At 39.5% G+C, this 27,454-nt stretch overlaps 1 protein-coding gene across 1 annotated transcript in view; it reads right to left on the reverse strand.

Annotated features, from left to right (window-relative positions):
- The window catches only part of LOC149146376 (uncharacterized), a 113,024-nt gene extending 88,980 nt beyond the window's left edge, over positions 1-24,044 (reverse strand). Inside the window, exon 1 of the mRNA XM_089446729.1 lies at positions 23,618-24,044. Within this exon, the coding sequence (XP_089302855.1) occupies positions 23,618-23,919 (302 nt within the window). The 5' untranslated portion in view covers positions 23,920-24,044. The remainder of the gene's footprint in view (positions 1-23,617) is intronic.
- Positions 24,045-27,454: the final 3,410 nt, after the last annotated feature.

Consider the following 27,454-nt stretch of genomic DNA (forward strand, 5'->3'; position numbering starts at 1 on the left):
AAAGGTTCAAGCAGTGAAAGATCACATCGAGCATCAACAAGAAGTTCTCCAAATTTTAAAGGATAACGCCACTTTGGTGAAAAATCGAATGAAACAACAGGTAGATCAACATCGTAGTGAAAAATGTTTTGATGTAGGTGATTGGGTATTTTTACTGCTACATCTCAAGCAAGCTATTTATGAGAAGGAAACGTTGGCAATACTATATGCACTTAAGAAATGGTGACCTTACCGAATGGGAAGACACTTCAAGGTAAAAATGGATCATGATAGTCTTAAATACTTTTTAGAACAATTATTATCTTTAGAAGAACAGAAAAAATGGGTCACAAATATGTTGGGTTATGACTTTGACATCATCTATAGAAAAGGGAAGCAAATTTTTGTTGCAGATGCACTCTCAAGAAAGGATGAGGATGTGGAAGCATTGTTTTGTGCTATTTCTATTATCCAACCAGATTGGATAAACGAAGCAAGGGATGAATGGAAGAAGGACGAAGAAGTATGGCCACTCATTCAAAAGTTGCAGAAGATCCCAATTCAAACAATATTGCCACAACTTGAAGAGGAAGGAAAAATCATATTGGAACCTGGAGCAGTCACAGAAACAAGAACCTGACAGCTACGAAATCAATCAATTTCAGAGTATCTCATCGAGTGGAAGAACTTACCCGCTGAAGATTCCACATGGAAGGACAAGAATTTTATACAGAAGCATCAAGAACTACTCAAGCGTTGAGGAAAACACTTTTTGAAGGAGGGGCACTTTAGGCCCCTATACTACTAGTGTAACCCCTTATTATTATTAGTACAACCCCCTTATTATATTGTTGTACCCATGTAGTCCCCATATTGTTACTATTGTGCCCCATAGAAGCCCACTATTGTTATTATTGTTATGTTGGCTCTGATTATATTATGACCCCTTAGACTCCTATATATAGAAAGGAGGTCTTTTCATTTGTATCATCAAAGAATTGTTCATTTGTGTAATGTAAAGGAGGTTGCCCCCACAAAGAGGTTTATTTCTAAGGCGTTCATCTATCTTTTCTATCTTTTTGTGAGCTAGTTTCATAACAGTCTTACCATGTCTTGACACCTAGGATAAGTTTGTTTGGTCATCGCATTAGTTTAATGTCAAATAGCAACCAAAAAACCCCACAAATAACTTTACATTAAAAACCAAAACCGTAAACGGTTTGTTGACCGTGCGGAGGGGAGGCAGTTAGCATGTGACTGTCGCGATCTAACCGCAAGCTGCCACCTCCACAGTCTTCATCCAGCAGTTCTGGCTAACAACGCTCCGACGATTTTGCATATGACCATGTTACCTCCGACCGTTGCGGCTTTCCCTAGCGATTCCGATGTGGTGACATAACCTCCGGCGGTTCTGGTTCACATGTCACTGTTGATGCTGACGGTTCCGCTGCGGTCAGACTCCCGGCGCTAACCCTCACGGCTTATACACTAATCACATAACCACAGTCTCGATGCCAATACAGTTAAGGTTTGATGCGACGGTTAATTGCTAACCCCACCGGTTGACTCCGCTCACATGAGTCACGGTCCCGCTACGGTCTCTTAACCGCGGTTAGGACTAATATGGTTTATTTATATTGTTTTACAATGTTTTTGTATTGATTTCAATATGGCCGAGAGTTGTTCCAGCTTAGGTTTTATGTGTTTAATACATAGAAAAGGTCTTAGGTGTATATGTATTTGATACATGGTTTTGATAGGTGTAGGACTTATGTATGGTGTAGACTTAGGTTTGATGTATTAGGTGTTAGGTTAATGTGTTAGGTCTTAGGTCTTTAGATATAGGATCTAGGGTTTAGGTTTTAGGATCCAACATTTAGAATAGGTGTATTATAATGTTGTAAAACCAGAACTATCACCATATCAGAAGAACCTTAAGAAGGTCGTGACGACCATGAAGACCACATCAACCACTTACATCAAATTGTCACAAAGTGACATTTGCGACAAACATCATATGACGACGAACCCATATCAAACCCCTGCAATGGACGACCATGTCGATGATCAACCCTGGCGGAACTGACGATGAACACTTGACAACCAGGTACAACACCATATCAACTGAACACCATGAAAAACCATAAACATCACTTGAACAACCTGATCCATAACCAACACTGTCGAAGTTGAACGACATCGGACTGAACGCTGACGACGACACTGACTGTATCCCTGATCTGACGACATCCTCCTTAATCAATCCTCTCCACTTGAAAGCTTTTGGACCACAAAAGTTTGATTAAACAAATAGTCAATGAGGGTAGAGTTCCCTCATTTTCCACCTTGCCCTTATGATGTACCAATACATTCGATCAATCACCTGCAAGTGATGACCTTGATGATGTTGACCATGGCACATTTTGAATCGGTGACCTGTTCCCTCCATCTGCAATATGTACAACTTGCGACGATGGTCAAACAACCTGTTATGAACATGGCAATTGATTTCTTTCCATGAAATACCATGAGTTAGTGATTCATAATCATCTTTGAAAACAGTCTCTACAGGATATTGTTCAATACTTTTGACATGTATTAACAATCTATTTTGCGGAATAACAGAGACAATCAAAGATGTTTTTGACATCAAACCAGCTACTTGACTTGTGATACTTTCTTGATTCTTGATTACTAAGTGAACTTCTTGCCATAAACCCATCAAACTATAAGGTGAAAACTGTTGCAACTTAGTTTGTCTTTGAAAGTATTGAATTAGCTGTTGAATGGTTTCTTCATTCATTAAATGATGTTTCCATTGATTAGCACTTTCCCCTGATGCATAAGTTTCCCTTAAATGCTTTGACACTGCTTTAGAAAAGGCTTTGATATGAAAACAAATGGGCTTCCTCTCCACTTGAAAAGAGGCTTCCAAACTGTTTGAAACATGAAATGGTGACAAAATACAAGAGAAATTTAACACTGACTTTCCCCAATACTGACCTGCATCCCGGTGACTGTAATTTTCCAAACTTGGGCTGAATTGATTCATTCTAACATTAGGAAGAAGAGCTTTAGGCACAGACTGTAATTCATGTTGTATTCCCTGCTTATGAGTAAGATGTTTGGTTTCTTTAAATAGAACTGGAAAAGTTTATACATCTTTGATCAAATTATCTTTAAGCTGAGACTCATAACTTGAACAAACATCATGTTGATTCTTATGTTGTTCCTTTACACACATGATTACAAATCTCTTATTTGAACTTATTAATCACTTCATCTGATTAGCAACAACAAAATTCAAGTGATCTTTCTTTTGATGTGCCCTGACAATAAATTCAACCCCATCTTTCTTAAGGTGATATTTATGCTCTCTTCTGTAAAATACTGCATCACGATCATAAAGATAAGGACTTCCTAAGACAACTCCACATGTCTACTGGAACCACATCTAATTCCACTTCATCAATATAATTAGTTGTAATGGCAAATCTTAATCGACACTGTTTTGTGACTTTTATATGAGTTGATTTATTTAGCCATCCTAATGGGTAAGGTCTTGGACGATTCGGTGTTTCCAAACCCAAATTCTTAACTAAATATTCAGATATTAAATTGGCCTGTGATCCACTATCAAACATTGTATCTATCTTTGTGTGCTTAGAAGTTATCCTTATGTTAAATAATTCAACTCTTTTATCCTCATTTGAAGGATTTATGTTTGATGAATATGCAATAGTATTCATACTTGAACCAGTGTCAGAAGTTTTACCTGTCGTAACCATGATCCTCCTTTCATCACCTAAATCTGAACCTAGATCTTGTTGGATTGCTGCAATTGCCTTCTTTTCATCCTTCTCCTTAAGGAACTTTTTGGGCTTAAGTTCTGGATGTAGTTTCCAACACTTAGATTCATCATGACTGATTCTTTGGCAATGAAAACAAGTAGGTCTTTCCTTCTGAGCTTTCGCTGATTTCTTTCTCTTTGAATTGTTCTTTCCCTTATTGTCATTGAAATCTTTGATTTCCAACTCTTTGGATGATTGCGGTGAAAACTTGAATGGTCTGCCACCTGATTCAATATGTATGGCTTGAACACACACTTCATCAAAATCATCAGGATTAAACATCAATAATGTATGCTGCAAATATGAATGTAAACTGTCGATATATTTTAATAAAGTTTCACGTATATCCAATGAAATACCAAGCGCCAATGATTTCTTTCTGAACTCCTGAATAAACTCCTTAACACTCTACCCTTTACCTTGCCTCAAATGCTGCCAATCAATAACAGCTTGTTACATGTATCCTAAAGGATAGAATTGTTTCCTAAGAGCTTTTAAAAACTTAGACCATGAAGAGATGACTTTACCTTTCTGCTTTACATCTATCTGAGTTTTACTTTCCCACCAGATTAAAGTTGTTCCCCCCATTCTAAGTGTAACTAACTGAATTTTCGTTTTATCATCAGAAATGTTCTGAATACGACAATACACTTCTAACTGCTTAATCCAGTTATCTAGCTTTTCAAGATTCATTTCACCATCATAAATAGGTAACTCAAATTTTACATCAAGTTTCAAAAGAGATGTTTTCTTAGGTTTCTTTTCTGTTTCAGATTCTGCACTGGACAAAGAAGATGATGATGGAGATGATGGAGGTGAAGGTGGTTTATCAGCCTTGCCTTTACCTTTGTCCTTCTTCGATGTCTTTGAAGAAGAAGTTACATCTCTCGCCTTCTTGTCTTTGTAAAGTTCTCCCAACATCTGCTGCATAGTCAAGAATGCTTGCTGAAACTGTTCATCACTCATCTTAGTTTCAGTATTTTCACCTGCATCAGATCCTGTCATGGTTGACTTATGAATGACTCGTCGCTTTCCAATCTCTGGATCAATTTGCTCAAGGATTCCTTCTCCACGTTGCAACTTTGACCTGGTTAACATTCAATGGAAAATTCTACAAACGCAACCTGCTCCAATACCAAATTATATGATCTAAAATGATCATATGTTAAAACTGATGTAGAATTGATTATGCCATTAATGAATAGAATGTTAACTGAAAGTGCAGAAACCAAGAGAACTGCTCGAGAAGAAGACTTTACGACAGATGAGAAAACATAAATAAGATGCAAAACAGTAATGAAAACAGTTAATACACAAGGATACCAAACAGCAATATTGATTATGGAGTTTGTCCCTAATGGACTACGTCTCCGGGTCCGCTTTCAAGATGGGCGACCGCTTTATTGGGATTGAAACTAAGGAGGCCGATTACACAGCAATTTGACCGAACTGAATGTGCACACAGGCACTTCTGGTCACTGTCAAAAGATAGATCTCTGAACTAGCGTTCCAACACCTGTCACGGTTCCCAATTCTGACTCCGGATGCTCCTGTTACACTAAAAACAAAACAACCTCTATCCCTCCAGAACCTGCACATGAAACTCAAAACCACTCCCCTTTCTCAATGAGAACAAAACTAGCTTTATAGCCTTCTAGGTACACTCTAACTCCTTTCTGCTGAGTGTAGGAGTGAATAGATTGAAATTAGGTTTTGGTTAAGTCTCGGTCTTACCATGTCTTGACACCTAGGATAAGTTTGTTTGGTCATCGCATTAGTTTAATGTCAAATAGCAACCAAAAAAACCCACAAATAACTTTACATTAAAACCAAAACCGTAAACGGGTTGTTGACTAGGCGAAGGGGAGGCAGTCAGCATGTGACTGCCGCAGTCTAACCGCAAGTTGCCACCTCTGCAGTCTTCCTCCAATAGTTCCGGCTAACAACGCTCCGACGGTTTTGCATATGACCATGTTACCTCTGACCGTTGCGGCTTTCCCTGGCGGTTCTGACACCGTGGCATAACCTCTGACGGTTCTGGTTCACATGTCACGGTTGACGCTGACGGTTCCGCTGCAGTCAAACTCCCAGCGCTAACCCTTACGGCTTACACACTGGTCACATAACCACAGTCTCGATGCCACTACGATTAAGGTTTGATGCGACGGTTAATTGCTAACCCCGCCGGCTAACTCCGCTCACATGAGCCACAGTCCCGCTGCAGTCTCTTAACCGCAGTTAGGACTGATATGGTTTATTTATATTGTTTTACAATGTTTTGTATTGATTTCAATACAGCCGAGAGTTGTTCCAACTTAGGTTTTTTGTGTTTAATACATAGAAATGTAATATAGGTTTAGGTCTTAGGTGTATATGTATTTGATACATGGTTTTGATAGGTGTAGGACTTATGTATGGTGTAGTACTTAGATTTGATGTATTAGGTGTTAAGTTAATGTGTTAGGTCTTAGGTCTTTAGACATAGGTTCTAGGGTTTAGATTTTAGGATCCAACATTTAGAATAGGTGTATTATAATGTTGTAAAACCAAAACCATCACCATGTCAGAAGAACCTGAAGAAGGTCGTGACGACCATGAAGACCACATCAACCACTTACATCAAATTGTCACAAAGTGACATTTGCGACAAACATCATATGACGACAAACCCATATCAAGCACCTGCAACGGACGACACACCCATGTCGATGATCAACCCTAGCGAAACTGACGATGAACACTTGTCGACAACCAGGTACAACACCATATTAATTGATGATCCAAGAGGATCTCATCAGATCAGTTGCACAGGTTCATCGTCAATGTACAGTGTCGTCGTCAGCAATTCAGTGCAGTGCCGTTCAGTTTCGACAATGTTGTTTATGGTTCAGGTTTTTCATGGTGTTCAGTTGATATGGTTCTGTACCTAGCTGTCGACATGTGTTTGTCGTCAGGATTTGGTCGGCGACGTGTTTGTTGTCAGGATTTGGTCGGCGACATGTGTTTGTCGTTCGTCTTGCAAAGTTTTTGTGTCGACATGTGATATTCATTCACCTTTGCAGGATTTGGTGTCGACATGAGTTTGTCGTCCACTTTACAGGACAGGATTTGGTCGGCGACATGTGTTTGTCGTTCGTCTTGCAAAGTTTTTGTGTCGACATGTGATATTCATTCACCTTTGCAAGATTTGGTGTCGACATGAGTTTGTCGTCCACTTTACAGGATTTTGTGTCAACGTGGGCTTTTCGTCCATATTATAGGGTTTGGTTGTTGTCATCATGTGACAAATGTCGCAAATGTCACTCTACGACAATTTTATGTAAAAAGTTATTCTTTTACCTAATCCAAACCTAATCCTAAAACCCTAAATCCTAAACCTACAACCTAATGCAACATTCAAAATTGCATTAAAACCTAAGCTCTAGACCTAAACCCTATATTCTAACCTATCAAACCTATCGCATTGCAAACTATGTGTTAAACTTAACACATAAACCCTAAACTTATGCTCTTTACCCTCTCGGCGTACTCAAATTACAAACAAAACATTGCAAATACATAACAGTCCCTAACCGCTATCGACTGACAGCGCGGGGTTCTAAACCGCAAAGTATACATGTGAGCGGAGATGTCATTAGCCGCCTATCTTGGAGTTAACCGTGGGTCCTCACCGCAGCGGAGTAACACAACATGTGAGCGGGTAAAGAAGTTAACCATCGGCTTGGAGATAACCGCATTCCCTAACTGCATTGGGACCGCAACGGTCGGTGGTAATTGTCACATGCTGCGGAAAGACTGCGATGGTAGCCGTAACTGTCGGGCGGATAAGCCACTAGGTGGCAGTCAAACAGTCGACCGCCAAGAGAACCAGCTGTTCACATGGAAACAATTAGCCAGCGCGCAGTCAACCTAACCACCAGCGGTTCTATTTTTAATATATGGTTATATTTGGGTTTTTTGCGAAGTTTGTTAAAACTTAAAACAAATTAATTCAATGACCATGGCCTAATGATCCTAAGTGTCATTTCATGGTTAGACCGAAACCTAAAACCCTTCAATTCAGTAAATTCATGCCATGTTTAGTCCAAAGGAGTTCACATGTACCTGCAGGCCTATAAGAGGCAATTTTTGTTCATTGAACAGGGGGAGAGTGATCTTGGTTTTTGTATGCAGATTCTAGAGGTTAGAGGTTGATTTTGTTTTCAAAGTAACAGGAGCATCCAGAGTCGGAATTGGGGGCATTGGAAAGCTGGTTCAAAGAGCTATCCATTGACAGTGACCAGAAGTGCCTGTGTTCACATTCAGTTTGGTCAAATCCCTGTGTAATCGACCTCTTTTGTTTCAATCCTAATAAAGTGGTTGCCCATCTTGAAAGCGGACCCGGAGACGTAGTCCATCAGGGACGAACTCCGTAATCAATTTTATTGTCTGGTATCGCTGTGTATTTGTTGTTTTCATTTCTGTTATGCATCTTACTTATGTTTAATAATCAAGTCAATAATGACTAATCAATTCTACATCAATTTTAACATATGATCATTTCAGATCATATAATTTGGTATCAGAACAAGTTGCGTTTGTAGAATTTTCCATTGAATGTTAACCAGGTGAAAGTCGCAACAAAGAGAAGGAATCCTTGAGCAGATTGATCCAGAGATTGGAAAACGATGAGTCATTCATAAGTCAACCATGACAGGATCTGATGCAGGTGAAAACACTGAAACTAAGATGAGTGAAGAACAGTTTCAGCAAGCATTCTTGGCTATGAAGCAGATGTTGGGAGAACTCTATGAAGACAAGAAGGCGAGAGATGCAGCTTCTTCTTCAAAGACATCGAAGAAGGACAAAGGTAAAGGCAAGGCTGATAAACCACCTTCACCTCCATCATCTTTATCATCATCTTCTTCTTCTTCTTCTTCTTCTTCCAATGCAAAATCTGAAACAGATAAGAAACCTAAGAAAACATCTCTTTGAAACTTGATGTAAAATTTGAGTTACCTATTTATGATGGCGAAATGAATCCTAAAAAGCTAGATAACTGGATTAAGCAGTTAGAAGTGTATTGTCGCATTCAGAACATTTCTGACGATAAAACAAAAATTCAGTTAGCTACACTTAGAATGGGGGGAACAACTTTAATCTAGTGGGAAAGTAAAACTCAGATAGATGTAAAGCGGAAAGGAAAAGTCATCTCTTCATGGTCTAAGTTTTTAAAAGCTCTTAGGAAACAATTCTATCCTTTGGGATACATGCAGCAAGTTGTTATTGATTGGCAGCATCTGAGGCAAGGTAAAGGGCAGAGTGTTCAGGAGTTTACTCAGGAATTCAGAAAGAAAGCATTGGCGCTTGGTATTTCATTGGATACACGTGAAACTTTATTAAAATACATCGGTAGTTTACATTCATATTTGCAGCATACATTATTGATGTTTAATCCTGATGATTTTGATGAAGTGTGTGTTCAGGCCATACATATTGAATCAGGTGGCAGACCATTCAAGTTTTCATCGCAATCATCCAAAGAGTTGGAAATCAAAGATTCCAATGACAGTAAGGGGAAGAACAATTCGAAGAGAAAGAAATCAACGATAGCTCAGAAGGAAAGACCTACTTGTTCTCATTGCCAAAGAATTGATCATGATGAATCTAAGTGTTGGAAACTTCATCCAGAACTTAAGCCCAAAAAGTTCCTTAAGGAGAAGGATGAAAAGAAGGCAATTACAGCAGTCTAGCAAGATCTAGGTTCAGATTCAGGTGATGAAAGGAGGATAACTGCTATGGTTACGACAGGTAAAACTTCTGACACTGGTTCAAGTTTGAATACTATTGCATCTTCATCAAACATAAATCCTTTAAATGAGGATAAAAGAGTTGAATTGTTTAACATAAGGATAACTTCTAAGCATACAAAGATAGATACAATGTTTGACAATGGATCACAGGCGAATTTAATCTCTAAATATTTAGTTAAGAGTTTGGGTTTGCAAACACGGAATCATCCAAGACCTTACCCATTAGGATGGCTAAATAAATCAACTCAGATAAAAGTCACAAAACAGTGTCGATTAAGATTTGCCATTACAACTAATTACATTGATGAAGTGGAATTAGATGTGGTTCCAGTAGACATATGTGGAGTTGTCTTAGGAAGTCCTTATCTTTATGATCGTGATGCAATATTTTACAAGAGAGAGCATAAATATCACTTTAAGAAAGATGGGGTTGAATTTATTGTCAAGGCACATCAAAGTAAAAATCATTTGAATATTAATGATAATCAAATGAAGCGATTAATAAGTTCAAATAAGAGATTTGTAATCATGTGTGTAAAGGAACAACATAAGAAACAACATGATGCTTGTTTAGGTTATGAGACTCAGCTTAAAGATAGTTTGATCAAAGAGATAGAAACTATTTCAGTTCTATGTAAAACCAAACATCTTACTCATAAGCAGGGAATACAACATGAATTATAGTTTGTGCCTAAAGCTCCTCTTCCTAATGTTAGAATGAATCAATTCAGTTCAAGTTTGGAAATTAACAGTTACAGGGATACAGGTCAGTATTGGGGAAAGTCAGTGTTAAATTTCTCTTGTATTATGTCACCAATTCATGTTTCGAACTGTTTGGATATCTCTTTTCAAGTGGAGAGGAAGCCTATTTGTTTTCATATCAAAGCCTTTTCTAAAGCAGTGTCAAAGGATCTAATGGAAACTAATAAATCAAGGGAAAGTGCTAATCAATGGAAACATCATTTAATGAATAAGGAAAAAGTGATTCAAACAAATCAACAGCTAATTCAATACTTTCAAAGACAAACTAAGTTGCAGCAATTTTCACCTTACAGTTTGATGGGTTTATGGCAGCAAGTTCACTTAGTAATCAGGAAGCAGGAAAGTATGTCAACTCAAGTAGCTGGTTTGATGTCAAAAACATCTTTGATTGTCTCTGTTATTCCGCAAAATAGATTGTTAATACATGTCAATGGTATTGAACAATATCCTATAGAGACTGTTTTCAAAGATGATTATGAATCACTAACTCATGGTATGTCGTGGAAAGAATTCAATTGCCATGTTCATAACAGGTTGTTTGACCATCGTCGCAAGTTGTTCATACTGCAGATGGATGGAACAGGTCACCGATTCAAAATGTGCCATGGTCAGCATCATCAGGGTCATCACTTGCAGGTGTTGGTACATCATCAGGGCAAGGTGGAAAATGAGGGAGCTCTACCTTCATCGACTATTTGTTTAGGCAAACTTTTGTGGTCCAAAATCTTTCAAGTGGAGAGGATTGATCCAGGAGGATCTCGTCAGATCAGTTGCACAGGTTCATCGTCAATGTACAGTGTCGTCGTCAGCAATTCAGTCCGGTGTCATTCAGTTTCGACAATGTTGTTTATGGTTCAGGTTTTTCATGGTGTTCAGCTGATATGGTTATGTACCTGGCTGTCGACATGTGTTTGTCGTCAGGATTTGGTAGGCAACATGTGTTTGTCGTTCGTCTTGCAGAGTTTTTGTGTCGACATGTGATATTCATTCACCTTTGCAGGATTTGGTGTCGACATGAGCTTGTCGTCCACTTTACAAGATTTTGTGTCGATGTGGGTATTTCGTCCATATTATAGGGTTTGGTTGTCGTCATCATGTGACAAATGTCGCAAATGTCACTCTACGACAATTTTATGTAAAAAGTTATTCTTTTACCTAATCCAAACCTAATCCTAAAACCCTAAATCCTAAACCTAATACAAACCTAAACCTACAACCTAATGCAACATTCAAAATTGCATTAAAACCTAAGCTCTAGACCTAAACCCTATGTTCTAACCTATCAAACCTATCGTATTGCAAACTATGTGTTAAACTTAACACATAAACCCTAAACCTATGCTCTTTGCCCTCTCGGCCTATTCAAATTACAAACAAAACATTACAAATACATAACAGTCCCTAACCGCTATCGGTTGACCGCGCAGGGTTCTAAACCGCAGAGTATACATGTGAGCAGGGATGTGATTAGCCGCTTGTCTTGGAGTTAACCGCGGGCCCTCACCGCAGCAAAGTAACACAACATGTGAGCGAGTAAAGGAGTTAACCGTCAGCTTGGAGATAACCGCAATCCCTAACTGCATTGGAACCGCAACGGTCGGAGGTAGTTGTCACATGCTGCGGAAAGACCGCGATGGTAGCCGTAACCGTCGGGCGGATAAGCCACTAGGTGGCAGTTAGACAGTGGACTGCCGAGAGAACCAGCTGTTCACATGAAAACAGTTAGCCAGTGCGTAGTCAACCTAACCACCAGTGGTTATATTTTTAATGTATGGTTATATTTGGGTTTTTTGCGAAGTTTGTTAAAACAAATTAATTCGATGACCATGGCCTAATGATCCTAAGTGTGATTTCATGGTTAGACCGAAACCTAAAACCCTTCAATTCAGTAAATTCATGCCATGTTTAGTCCAAAGGAGTTCACATGTACCTGCAGGCCTATAAGAGGCAGTTTTTGTTCATTGAACAGGGGGAGAGTGATTTTGGTTTTTGTATGCAGATTCTGGAGGTTAGAGGTTGTTTTGTTTTCAGTGTAACAGGAGCATCCGGAGTCGGAATTGGGAACCGTGACAAGCGTTGGAAAGCTGGTTCAGAGAGCTATCCTTTGACAATGACCAGAAGTGCCTACGTGCACATTCAGTTTGGTCAAATCTCTATGTAATCGACCTCTTATGTTTCAATCCTAATAAAGCAGTCGCCCATCTTGAAAGCGGACCCGGAGACGTAGTCCATCAGGAACGAACTCCGTAAGCAATTTTGTTGTTTAGTATCGTGTGTATTTGTTGTTTTCATTTCTGTTATGCATCTTACTTATGTTTAATCAGCTGTCGTAAAGTCTTTCTTCTCAAGCAGTTTCCTCAATTTCCGCACTTTCAGTTAACAATCAATTCAATAATGACTAATCAATTCTACATCAGTTTTAACATATTATCATTTCAGATCAACTGAACACCATGAAAAACCATAAACATCACCTAAACAACCTAATCCAAAACCAACACTGTCGAAGTTGAACGACACCGGACTGAATGCTGACGACGACACTGACTATATAACTGATCTGATGAGATCCTCCTGGATCAGTGAAGCAGATAGGTATGAGAATGAAGAACCCTTACAAATTGCAAGTAGAGACTTGTGCAGCCTTTAGCAGCAAGGCAGGATGTGCAGATGTTGGTGAACATTGGCACAGGCGCACGGGACACTTGCATCATGGAGCACTAAAGATTCTTCAGCAGATTGCCACAGGATTACTAGCAGGTGGCCTTGACAAGAGCGGAGTGTCCAAGGGGTGCACGCTTGGCAAGTATGCCAAGTCTTCTTTCCATGGCCAGGATATCATAGCCAAAGAGATTTTGGAGTTGGTGCCTTCAGAGGTGTGCGAGCCCTTTTCTTCTCCATCACTAATGAAACACAAGTATTATGTTACTTTCATTAATGATTTTTCTCAGAAAATTTGGATTTATTTCATGAAAAAGAAAAATGAGGTCTTAGACAGGTTCATGGAGTTTAAGGCCTTGGTACAGAAGCAGACTGGGAAGAAAACCAAGGCAGTGAGAAGTGACAATAGTGAAGAATATATCTCCAATGCCTTCAAGGAGTTTTGTGCAAATGAAATTATTAGGAGAGAGTTTATAGCACCTCATAACCCTCAACGTTGAGAGGAAGAACAGGAGCATTGTTGAAGCAGCTAGGGCTATGTTGCATGATCAAAAACTGCCTAGGTTTTTGTGGGCAGAAGCATGCAACGCTGTAGTATTTCTGCAGAACATGAGTCCACACAGGGTGATTGGACGAATTACACCAGAGGAGACTTTCACAAGCAAGAAGCCTGATGTTTCACACTTCCGGATCTTTGGCACAAAGATCTACTATCATTTGTCCAAGGATAGCAAGAAGTGAAAAAATTTCAACCCCCACTTCGGTTATCAGTTTTCCTTATCAATCCATGCATTTAGTTTTAAATCCAAGCATGATAAAAATTCTAAAATCTGGAAATGACAATATTTTCTGAAAACACAAATTTAGAGATTTCACAACTGCTGAAATTGCAAAAATAAAACACAGCAAAATTATGACAGTCACACATAGAAAATAACACAATGATTTTTGGTCAATGTGACCGTGGAAAACCCCCCTACAACTCTTGGAGAAAACCAGTTTGAGAGCTCTTCTTTATTTCTGAAAATGCTTTTACAAAGAAACTGAAATACACAGTAAAAATTCCAGCAACCACAAATTACAACTTATCTCGATTTCTGTGCTTGAACTCCACCTCGAAAATTGTGCCAATTAGCAAATAGCCAAAACAGAAATTTTCCAACAATGAAACAACATTAAATGTTGTACAGCTAGCCTCGAAAATCATTTCCGGAACTTGTTGTACGGACCATACGGATTTCAGCGGTATGGCTGCCTCGAAATTCATGCCCTTTCGGTTGTCCCTCTTCCTCGATTTCTGTGTCTTTCTCCTACTGTACGGTTTTGCCTTGGGATGCGTGCCAATAAATGTTGTTGCCCAAATTTGTTGAAATGTCTTCTTATTGCTCTCCTTCACTTCCTCACTACTCAGAAATTTTCTCCTTGCTCTCTCTTCTCTTTCTCTTAAATGCTCATGAAAGAATGAATTGATCTTTTCCTCGTCTCTTCTCATTTTATTCTCTAAATGACTTTTTGGGTTACCCTAAAATCTAATGGTTGATATTCATTTAGATCTAGGGATGAGAATAAATGTGCATTTAATTCTCACTTTCTATTTTTTAACTCACCCATTTAAATAAAGACCCACATAGCCTTTTATTTCCATAGTCACTTTTCCACTTTCTAATTCTTCATTGACTTTAATAAAGTCACCTTTAAATTAGAATGTAACTTTACCATTTATAAAGTCACTTTTAAATTAAACTGACTTTACCACTTATAAAGTCACTTTAGGAGAAAAGTAAAAAATAAATTTGGACACTTTTCCCTAGGCCAAAGATCAAAGCCTTAGGGAACCACTTGTCCTCTGGTACCCAAATTTTAACACTCCCTCTTACTGAGGAAAGTGTTCCTCACCACTCCCATCTTGTCTCTGAATTAGACATGCTTGCCCCGTGGTAAGGCTTTAATGAAAATGTCCGCTACCTGCTCATTTGTGGAAATGTACTCAAGCTTGACAGTTCCCTTTTGGACATAGTCTCTAATGAAGTGATGCTTGATCTCAATATGCTTTGACCTGTCATGAAAAACTGGATTCTTCGTGAGTTTTATGCAACTATGATTATCACAGTAAATTACTGAAGGTCTCAATCACTGACCAAATAGACCAAACAACATCTTGCGAAGCCATATGGCCTCACAACTAGCCAAACTAGCAGCCATATACTCTGCCTCAACTGAGCTCAATGCAACTGACTGTTGTTTCTAGCTGATCCACGACACAACTATCGAACCCAACCCAAAACAGCACCCGGAAGTACTCTTCCTATCAGAAGCACAACCTGCCCAATCTGAATTCGTGTACCCTACCAGTCTCACTCCATCACCCTGTCTATAATCCAGACCAGAATCCACAGTCCCCTGCAAGTAACAAAGAATGTGTTTTGCAGCCACCTAGTGCACTCTCCTGGGCTCACACGTGAACTGACTCATAGTGTTAACTGCAAAACATACATCTGGTCGAGTGTTGACCAAATACATCAATTTGCCAATCAGCTGTCTGTATAGAGCATGTTTTAAAAACCTGTCGGTTTGAACCGGTAACCGGTCAAATCAGCTGATTCACTAGCCCACCGGGTCAAACCGCGGCAAAAAAACCCGGTTTGACCCCTCCCTTCGCCAAAAAATTAGAAAAACCAATCCTAACCGACTGATTTACGATGGAACCGACCAGTTTATGGTCAAACAGGCCGGTTCCATCATAAACCAGCCGGTTTATTGCCAAGGCAACCATAAACCCCACAAAATGCATTTTTTTTAGTTTTGAAGTTGTTTTGACAGAAATTTGGGTTTGTTTTCCTCCAAATATAGTCCCTCCAAGAAAAACATGCCTACCCTCTCATTTTCCTAACACATCTCAACCCTAGCAATGTTGGCAATTAATGGTAATGTTAAATTCTTAAAGTAAAAGTGACATTTCCTTTAATTTTCATTTTCATCATTTTACTTAAATTTTTAACATTACCATGAAATGACTCAGGATGTTTGAGAGTGGTTTTCACCTCATTGGATTTCAAATGGAGAAACTAGAATTTTAGATTTCACTCAAAATTCAGCAAACTTAATGGTTTTCAGGATTTCATAGTTTGGGGGTTTGCAATGTTTCCATTTGATTCTATCATGCGTGAGGGTCTGAGATTGGCATTTGATCAAGAGCATGAAGCCCTTTAATAACCTTGATGTTGGTGGCATTGATTGTTGAACTTTGTTGATGTTGGTGGTATTGATTGTTGAACTCCTCTACCATGTCCTTAACAAGAATGCACTCTTCACTCAAAGGAAAACAACTGGTTAGGCATGTTAATCTTTTTCTACCACATTATAAGGTTGAGAAGATGAACCCTTCACTCAAACCAAAATCATTGGTTAGGCATGTTAAACCTTTTTCAATTTCTATCATGTTATAAGGTTGAGCAATCCAAGTCTAAAGACTTTGAGCTAGATGATGTTTATGTATCTCTTATTGATGATGTTTATGTATTTCAAGTAGCGTTGAATCAATGATGAGTTTCATGAGTGACCATGTTGATCAGTGATTTGTAGTTTTAATGTCTATTTTTGCTACCACTATATAAGTTGTAGAGGAGCTTTAGGAGTCCTCAAACTCTGAGCCATATTATTTATGTAGCTCATGTTGATGACCTCTTGTCTAGTAGTGGGGATGAGTTTGATCATGATGAGTGATCATGTTGTTGATCATTGATATGTAGACTTGTAGTAGGTTAGTGACCCCATAGCTTAGAGCATTGTTTTCGGACTCTAGAGGCCATTTAGAGCCTCATTGATTATGTATTTTGTTCGGATATGTATTGCACTCGATGCCATTTTGATATATTCACCTTTACATGGTATATAGATGAGCAAACCTTGCATATTTTGTTTCTATTGGCTTGGAATCATGGTTTTAAATCTTAAAAATAGTTTCTTTTCATTAAAAATTAGTTATTTAATGTATTTTTGAAAAATCGGTTCGTTTAGACCTGACCAGTCCCGGTTCGACCGGTTCCGATTGTTAGAACATTGGTATAGAGTAGGATCCACCAACTCCTAATCAGAAGCATGAAGCTTCTTCTAGTTAGTGATCATAGGTGTAGACATGGGTTTGCAATCCTCCATGTGAAATCTGTTGAGAATATCCACAATGTACTTCCCTTATCCTAGGAAGAAATGCCCCTCCTCCTGCCACACCTCCAATCCCAGAAAATAATGCATCAAGCCAATATCCTTCATCTCAAACTCTGAAGCAAGATCTCTCTTGCAGCCCTCAATGAGTCTCTCTACACCAGCGATGATCAAGTCATCAACATACAACACCAGAATGAGAGGCTCCTCACCCACCACAATGAAGTATAGGTTCGAATCAGCCTCACTCTTTGTGAAACCCAACTGCTGCAAGTATGTATCAATCCTCGAGTACCAAGCTCTAGGAGCTTGCTTCAAGCCATAGAGTGCCTTTTTCAATCTGCATACATGTGACTCCTTCCCATGCACCTCAAAGCCCTGCGGCTGCTCAATTTAAACCTCCTCCTGAATGAAGCCACTGAGAAATGCGGTCTTCACATCCATCTGGTGGATCTTCCAACCCATCTCTGTTGCAATCGATATAATGGAGCAAATAGATGTATACCGAGCTTCAGGAGCAAAGGTCTCCTCATAGTCAACTCCCTCTACCTGTGAGAACCCTCTCGCCACAAATAGAGCCTTGAACTTCTCGATGCTGCCATCTGCAACATGCTTTATCTTGTAGAGACATCTGGAAGTAACAATTGATTTACCTTCAGGCCTCGGCACTACCTCCCAAACATCGTTCTTCATAATAGAAGAATACTCCTCCATCATGGCCTCTCTCCAGACTTGCTGGCTGGTTGCCTCCTCATAACTAGAAGGCTCGGAGTCAACAATGCTTGTTACCAATGCCATGTAACTACAGAATCGGTCAGGTGGTTTACTCTCTCTACCCTATCTCTTTGGCCCAGCAACTTATGTGGCCTCGCGCAAGGTATCTTGAAGCCACTTGGGCTTCCTCTTCCCTGAACATACTTCTCCCACCGAAGTGAAAGAATCATCATCACCATCAGAAGCCTGAACTCCTGAAGGCCTGCCAACTGACCTCATGCCTGAATCTATGCCTGTAGATGTTGAACTACCGTGCGAACTGTCCATTAGTGGACTACCCTGTGAACTACTCTGCGGACTGCCCTGCATGCTGCCCGAAGAACCACCCACTGACTCTGAGAGCCACTGTTCATTGATGGAACTAACACTGTAATCGATGTACCTCCTGATCCCTGACCACTGGATCCCTGTGACTGACTCAATTGCTCTTGAGGGTCTGGTGATTCTGGATACTCTAACTCCCATGACCTCTCGAAAGCTCTCTCCTCGAACTTCACATCCCTCCTGACAACCACTTTCCTCTACGCAGGAATATAAATCCAATAAGCTTTCGAAGTCTCGCTATAACCCACAAAGATGCCCTTGTATGTTGTGGGCTCTAGCTTGGTCCTGTTCTCCTTGGGGACATAGGAATATGTAAGCCACCCAAAGATACGAAAGTGCCCAAAATCAGGCTTCTTCCCAGAAAAAGCCTCCTCTGGCGTCACACTCCCCAAGGCTCGATGTGGACTCCTGTTCTGCAAGTACACAGCAGTGGTGCAGGCCTCTACCCACAAAAATAAAGGTAACCCTTGATCATGAAGCATGGCTTTAGCAGCCCCTCCAATGGATTTGTTCTTCCTCTCCGCAACCCCATTCCGTTGGAGGTTGTAAGGAACTGTGAACTCCCTCCTAATGCCTGCCTCAGCACAAAAATCAACAAACTCGCCAAGGGTATACTCCCCTCCATTGTCTGCCCTGAGGATCTTGATCTTCCTACCTGTCTTCAACTCTCAAACCCAAAGATATATTTCACTGTTCTACCAAACTGAAATTTTCAAATCTATGGTAAAGGTTTCTATTTTCTGTGTAAAAATCAGCTTGCTGTAATTTTCACTTTGTTGTCCCAAACTACACTTTTCAGCCAACCAAGCTCTGATACCATGAAGAAATTTCAACCCCCACTCCGGTTATCAGTTTTCCTTATCACTCCATACATTTAGTTTTAAATCCAAGCATGATAAAAATTCTAAAATCTGGAAATGACAATATTTTCTGAAAACACAAATTTAGAGATTTCACAACTGTTGAAATTGCAGAAATAAAACACAGTAAAATTATGACAGCCACACACAGAAAATAACAAAGTGATTTTTTGTCAATGTGACCCTGGAAAAACCCCCTACAACTCTTGCGGAAAACCAGTTTGAGAGCTCTTCTTTATTTCTGAAAATGATTTTACAGAGAAACTGAAATACATAGTAAAAATTCCAACAACCACAAATTACAACTTATCTCGATTTTCGTGCTTGAACTCCACCTTGAAAATCGTGCCAATTAGCAAACAGCCAAAACAAAAATTTTCCAGCAATAAAACAGCATTGAATGTCGTACGGTATGCCTCGAAAATCGTGCCCAAAACTTGTTGTACGGACCGTACGGATTTCAGCAGTACGGATGCCTCAAGATTCGTGCCCTTTTTGTTGTCCCTCTTCCTCGATTTCTGTGCCTTTCTCCTACTGTACGGTTTTGCCTTGGGATGTGTGCCAATAAATGTTGCTTCCCAGATTCGCTGAAATGCCTTCTTGCTGCTCTCCTTCACTTCCTCACTACTCAGAAATTTTCTCCTTGCTCTCTCTTCTCTTTCTCTCAAATGCTCATGAAATAATGAATTGATTTTTCCTCTTCTCTTCTCATTTTATTCTCTAAATGACCTTTTGGGTTACCTTAAGATCTAATGGCTGAGATTCATTTAGATCTAGGGATGAGAATAAATGTGCATTTAATTCTCACTTTCCATTTTTTAACTCACCCACTTAAATAAAGACCCACTTAGCCTTTTATTTCCATAGTCATTTTTTCACTTTCTAATTCTTCATTGACTTTAATAAAATCACCTTTAAATTAGAATGTAACTTTACCACTTATAAAATCACTTTTAAATTAGAAAGCAACTTTACCACTTATAAAATCACTTTTAAATTAAATTGACTTTACCACTTATAAAGTCACTTTAGGAAAAAAGTAAAAAATAAATTTGGACACTTTTCCCTAGGCTAAAGATCAAAGCCTTAGGGAACCACTTGTCCTCTGGCACCCAAATTTTAACAAGAAGAAGCTAGATCCCACAGCAAAAAAGTGAATTTTTGTGCGATATAGTGAGACAGCTCAGGAGTACAGGGTGTATCCTCTAGGACTCAGGAAAACAATTCTCAGGCAAGATGTGAGATTTCAGGAGGATCACGCTCTGAGAGTTTCCTTAGAGCGTGAGCAGATTGCAATACTTGAGGAGGAGTTACTCGCTCCCAAACAGGGGACATAGCCAGCACCTCAGAGTCAGCCACAATCACAGTCACAGTCTAGTGGCAAGAGGGTAGCGCAACAGGATGAGGAGGAAAAACCAAGCCAAGAATAGACAGGGCAGCCACAGCCACCCACCACAGAGAGGAAGAAGGCCAAGTGGGCCAAGAGGTTGATTCAGGAAGCTCAGGAGCAGGTCGAGGCTCCTAGCACCATGTTTAGGCAGAGTAAACAACCACGGAGGTACATAGGTTATATGGCACTGACGATATAGTTGGTGGACATTGAGCCTCCTTCTTATAAGGAAGCAGCTTCTCAGCAGGTTTGGCAGGATGGCATGGTGGAGGAGCATTCCTCTATCATGAAGAATTATGTCTGAGATATTGTTCCACAACCAGAGGGGAAATCAGTAGTTGGGTTCAAATGGGTGTACAGGGTGAAGCATGGAGCAGATGGGAGTGTGGAGAAGTACAAGGCCAAGTTTGTGGCCAAGGGCTTCTCATAGATTTAGGGCATAGACAATGAGGATACTTTTGCCCCAATAACACGGTATTCATCCATCATGACTATTCTAGCACTTGTAGCACAGATGGGGTGGAAGATCCACCAAATGGACATGAAGACAGCCTTTCTCAATGGAGTAGTTGAGGAGGAGATCTATATGGAGCAGGCAGATGGATTTGAGCAGTTCAGAAAGACACACATGTGTGCAGGCTGAAGAGAGCTCTTTATGGGCTCAAGCAGGCGCCGAGAGCATGGTACACTTGGATTGACAACTACCTTCGAAGATTGGGCTTCACTAAGAGTGAGGCGGATGCCAACCTGTATTACATCATGGTTGGAGGACTTCTGCTCATTTTAGTTCTCTATCTCGGCGACCTTATACTGATTGGACATGAGAGCTTGATCTAGGATTGCAAGGAAGACCTTGCAAAGGAGTTTGAGATGAAGGATATGGAGCTTATGCACTATTTCCTTGGCTTGGAGGTTTGGTAGGGAGACTATGAGATCTTTGTGGGACAGGGCAAGTACACTGCAAAGATTCTCCGATGATCTCATATGCAGGATTGTTGGCCCATGGTCATGCCTCTAGTCACAAATTGGAGGAAGGTGGATGCTAGCAGAGGAGAGCGAGTGGATCCTATAGTATACAAGAAGCTCATTGGGTCATGGATGTACTTGGTCAACACATGACCTGATATTTGTTTTGATGTCAACCAAGTGAGTTAGTTCATGGTGGAACTAACCAGAGTGCATTGGGTTGCTATAAAGCATGTGTTGAGAATCGAGATATCTCAGAGGCACAGCGGACTACGGATTGTGGTACGGACAGGTTGATGGAGTGAGGCTTGAGGTCTTCACAGATGCAGATTGAGCAGGGAGCTCCACAGACAGGAAGAGTACTTCATGTGGCATCTTCAACATTGGGTCAGCAGTTGTTTCCTAGTACAGCAAGAAGCAAATATCAGTTGCACTCAGTTCAACAGAGGTCGAGTACATGGTTGCTAGTCAAGCAGCTTGCAAGGCTATTTGGATGAGGAAGTTGCTTGTGGGACTTTTCAGACAGAGGATGGAGCCTACCATGATACATTGTGATAATCAGAGTTGCATTAAGCTCTCTGAGAACCCAGTGTTTCATGATCGCTCAAAGCATATCGAGATCCGGTATCATCATATTAGAGATTGTGTGCAGAAGCAAATAGTGAAGCTATCATACATTCCAACAGGGGAGCAGGGGAGCAGACATCTTGACCAAGGCATTGGCAAGAAACAATTTTGTTCATCCTAGAGATAAGTTGGGAGTTGTACAAAATTCCTTCCTCGCTAAGAGGGAGTGCTGAAAAATAGCGAAGGAATGGATTCCTGGATTTGTGCCTTAATACAAGGAATCGAATTTGTGTTCTCCTTAGTCATGTACAAGTTCCAGTGATGTGGACAAGTTCAACAAGCAGTTTGACTAGTGCAAGTTTCTATTCTCTATTGGAGTAGGGTTATTTGTCAGAGATTTGTAGCTTATTCTTCTTCAATAATATTCTCAAGCAAGCGAGAGTTTTCCCAGTTGGCTTCCCTAGAAAAATATTGTGTTTTGCTACTGTGTGACTGTGATTTATTTCTGTTCCTATTCCGCTGCAAAATAAGTACAGAAATTATGTGTATATATGAAAAGAAATTAGTTTCAGATTGTTCATATTAGCAGTTGCAGAATTTCGTGGATTTTTTAAAATGCCAAAGTGAGAAAAGATGTTATCACGCCAAAGAGATATTAGTACTAGAATAAGAGAAGATGTTAGAACTTAGTACATCAAAGAGATGCTAGTTCTATAGTGAGTGATTGTTATTATATCAAAGTGATACTGGTGCTAAAGTAAGATGCTATCGCATCAACTTGGCGTTCACTGGTGATGTTAACTAATATTTAAGCCAAAAATACCCATAGATACCCTTCAGACCTAGCACCTAAGCTGAAAAAAGTCCCGTTTTTACAGTGCAGCGCCTCAGGGCAGGTTTGATGACCAGTAACTAAGTAATGATACCAAGGCTCCCCTACATTTCGATTTCTCGTCTTTTATAACCGTCCAACTGAAATATTCTCATCATTATTTTTTATTTGGTTGGGGTTGAAGTGACCTTCATCCATAAGCTGTATGAAATCACTGGAAAATTTGAAACTAAAATCAGGCACACTGGGATATGGGTCATTTACCAAAATGTCATACCCAGCATCACGGCCAAATGAAAGAATAAGCAGTTGTCTATAACGCGACTTTTTGAAAGCCTTTTCGGCGGGCTTTTCCGGTCGAAATCCGGCAGGAATTTATTGGAATCGCAAGTTTGATAGCTAGTTTCTGCACAATAAAAGCGTCCCAGGGATTTTCCAGGGTGCTGAATCCAAATATGCAGTTAAAAAACCATTTTAACTGCAACAAATCAAGATTTAACCTCAATTTCTTCCGCCGGATTCCGTCACCAGAATCTCCAAAAAGTCGCATTATAGACAACTCCAAAGAATAATAATAATAAGAGTTACATCTTCCCACCAAAATATAAAACCTTCATGTAGGCATTCATTTAGTTCAAGAAAATTCTATATAGTATATTGCAAGCCTGCGTAACCTGTAATTAATGCAACAATTTTACCTCCAATATGGCCGAGGAATATCGAATTTGTCGAATTTAATGACTCCCTCGACGGGCACTCCATCGTCTTCAACTGGTACAGTCTGTAAAGGCTTCTCCTCTTTGGCAACAGGGCGCCTCTGAGCGGATACTTCACCATCCACCACTGCCCTGACTATTCCGTTAATTCTGGTGGAATTTTGCCTGCTAATAGATACAGAACCTGTTCTAAATTTTGTAGTGGGTAACCTCTGCTGATGGGAAGAATGCAGCGAGGGGTAGGAGTGGCGTGGCAAGGCTGCAAAGCACGCATTGGCTGACATCTTCCCCCTACTTCGTCCTTGTAGCTAATGACATTAAAAAATAAAAACAGAACCCCTGCGATCCAACATGTACAAATATATATCTAAAATATTTTGGGTTTTTTCCAAGAATTAAGCTCGTCCACAAATGCTGCAGAAACTTCGAAAAGTCGTGGTTTTACGTGCTGTACGCGTCTAATCAAAGTTTTCGCTTAGAAAGTATCCTTAAGGGAAATAAAGGTCATATGCGTGTCTTTTGGGTCACTTAGCTATTAAGTACTACTTTTGGGTGTGAGGGAGCAGCGAGTAGTAAAGCATGCATTCGCTTACATCAAAAACAAATTAATCCTATTTTTATATCTGCCTTTATATTGTAATTAAATCAATTAGTTGGTTTAAAAAATAGATATATTAAATTGAATATTTAATAATTATAAAAATAATTTTTTTAATTTTTTTCAAATTTATTACATTTTTTTTCTTCAGTTAAGTGAATTGATATGATTTTTTTTTTATGAGAAAAAAAATTTTGGCGTAAATCACATGAAATTTCATTTGTCGACGCGTTTCGAACCAACCAGTGTGATTTATCCTGAGGACAAGTTGATTCGAAATGCGTCAACAAATGAAATATCATGTGATTTACACCGAAAAACTTTTTCTCATAAACTTGATATGGATCACAGCAACCCCAATTCAATGATTATTTTTATTTAGGTTGAAAACTCTTTGTTAGAAATAAAAATATATTAAAAATTAATATTTTACATTAATTATTTAGGGTTTATTGTCTAGATAATAGGTTAAGATCCGTGTAATTATTCATCTTCTGAATGATTTATCTTATTTTTAGTCTCTGCCCAAAGCGCGAGCATGGACTCTTGTAATCGAAATGCTTTGGAAAATGTGCAGACATTAAAAAAACTGAGGTTTAAATTTAAATTAGCCAAACTTTTGTTGTACATGTGTTTCTCGCTTTTTCCTCGCCTTCTTCTCAGCCTATTAAACACTGTGATTGTTTTATGTTAACCAATCAAATGTTTTGAGTTCTTATTTGGCCTCTTCCCGAGGTCGACGACCACGAAACTTTGGCTTAAAATGAGATTTATTGATTTTTTTTTTTTATTTATGGCATAATGGAGTAATGCTGGGTTGAAATTAAATGTTATGAGACCATCTGCATGCAGGTTGCCTTGAAATGTGTGTCTTTCATATTAGTACTCAAGACATCAAAGGCCATAAACCTAAAGTTTTAATACAAACACTTTTTGTCCACCCTCTAAGAGATTGACAACACATTCTGGCAGCCAATGAATAAGTTTGTGTTCTTATTTGGCCTCCTTTCAAGGCGAGAGGCCCATATTAGATCAAAATATTTGGTTAAAATACCAAAGAAAAATATTGTCAAGCAACTAGATTACACGTTCATAACATATGGAATGTCTCCTAGATTACACGTTCATAGCATGATTATACGAGGCTTTATCTTCCAAATTACACGTTTATAGCATGATTACATGGGCATGCCCCCGTTCATAGCATGATTACACGCGGCTTCTCAATTGCCTGGAAACATGTTCTCTTTATCTTTCCATGTTCTAGTTTCTTTTCTACGCTATGTGTAGAGACATAATTTTTCAGCTCCTTTAATTCTGATGCAAGAGCATCTAGACCTAGCCAGCAATGTGATGAAGTGGTCACATGTTGTGGCTAATACAAGTTTGGAGGAAGACTTGGTTGTTAAATTATTATTAATTTCAGTTACGTAAGTAGTTAATTTGTTGCCTAATTCTGAACAGAATTGAGAATAAAATGGCAAGTGATCCTCCCTGCGTGGAGATCAAGCCAAGTAGTCTAGTTTGTTTAGATTAGGATAGGATTTGGTTTCTAAATGTATAGTCTATTCCTTCATTTGTGGAAGGAAACTATTAGGTATGACATATATGCAATTTCCTTTGTTTACTAAAGGGAGATGCAAGAGGAGAGACAGAGAGGGAGAGGATTGAAAATGAAAAGGCCAGTAACTAGCCTATGGGCAGCATAGGACGAAAAGGCCAGTAACTAGAGAAATCAAGCTAGAGAAGGGTGAGAGCCTCAAATATAGTTTTGTATTTATATTTGTGCACAGAGAATTGATTTTGAGAGTAGAACTATGTAAAGGATTGCATTGCTTTTGTGACAGAGGTGTTTAAAGTGTAATTTGGGCAAGGTTGAAGGCTCTGTTAGTTATTTACTGCGAATAAAACCAATGTTGCATGCATAATTGTATAACCAACCGTGGAGACCTTAAATGCTTGTTTTTATATATATTAGGATAATATTGATGCCGGCCTATGGTTTTTCGTGCTTTTTAATGGAGACTGGGTGTTAAAGGATTGTTGGGCGAGAGCATTCCATCGTTCTGGCTTCACAGGTAAGAAACCTAAAATACATTAAGTACTACGAAAACCACAATCAAATTGAAGCATCTGGACTTCAAATCGTTATAGACGGGAGTTTTAGTGTTATCGGGTCTGTAGGAACCCCAAATCGCATTGCCCCGTGTATTGCCTTGTCGCATCACCGAAATCCATTTACAAGGAAAATCACGCTAACACTTAGCGGATTCAAGGAAGCATATGTGAAAATATATGCATAAGGGTTTTGGAACTTATCGGGTCTGGATGCATAATCGCATCGCACCATCGGAGTGGTGTATGTCAAAGGCCTAGACCCGACCTTCTGCGATTGCCGATTGCAACATATCGCATCGGGGCTTGGAAGTGGCGACAGTGTGTCGTAAACCGGGCATATCGCAATCGCGATAGCGATAAACTTTATTGGATCGGACCTCCACAAGGAATAGCGCCGATAGTTATGGGCCGTTGGAACCCCGACCACCGATATTGCAATCTAATCTGAGCCGTCTGATCGGCCAAATCTAGATTTGCGGCAATAACACGCATAACTGTGTAAAAAGGCAGAAAGGCTTTGTTTTGGCCTTTTGAAGAGTATTTGGTCCCAAAAGGGAAAAGGCATGGTTTAAGCTTTTTCGAAGGCTTTTCACTTCCGATATGAAAAGGCATAGTTGTAAAGGAACAGGGGTGTTTGGCGGGGTGATTGGATGGATCATTTTTTATCCATTTGGAGGTTTTAAGGCTAGATACCTATAAAACGCTTCTGATGCATATATGTGGCATAGAACTTTAAAGGGTCGTTAATAAGGGAAAGTTAAGTCCCGATAAGTTATATTGATTGTGCAGCGTTAGGGTTGCATCGTTTTTGGTATCAGAGCAGGAAAAGGAAGAAATTTCTTGCGAAGAGATGTTTTCTTATGAAGATTTAAGACTATAGAGGTATGGAAAAAGCAGCATGTTGAATGAATGAAGTTTGGCACCAAATTATAGCAGTGAAACTGTAGAGAACTTTTGAGAAGTTCTTAGAGATTGTAGCAGAACTTGCAGATGCAAGAGACAAAGGAAATCCATTCAAAACACAGGTGACAGCATAAGAAAGTGTGAAGACTGCAGCACAATAGAACAAGAGAGGTTGTGAGAAGAGAACCATATGTGTTCTT

The sequence above is a fragment of the Pinus tabuliformis genome, chromosome X, assembly GCF_031772625.1.
Source record: "Pinus tabuliformis cultivar Carrire ecotype Pingquan chromosome X, CPIR1, whole genome shotgun sequence".
Classification (NCBI taxonomy): domain Eukaryota; kingdom Viridiplantae; phylum Streptophyta; class Pinopsida; order Pinales; family Pinaceae; genus Pinus; species Pinus tabuliformis.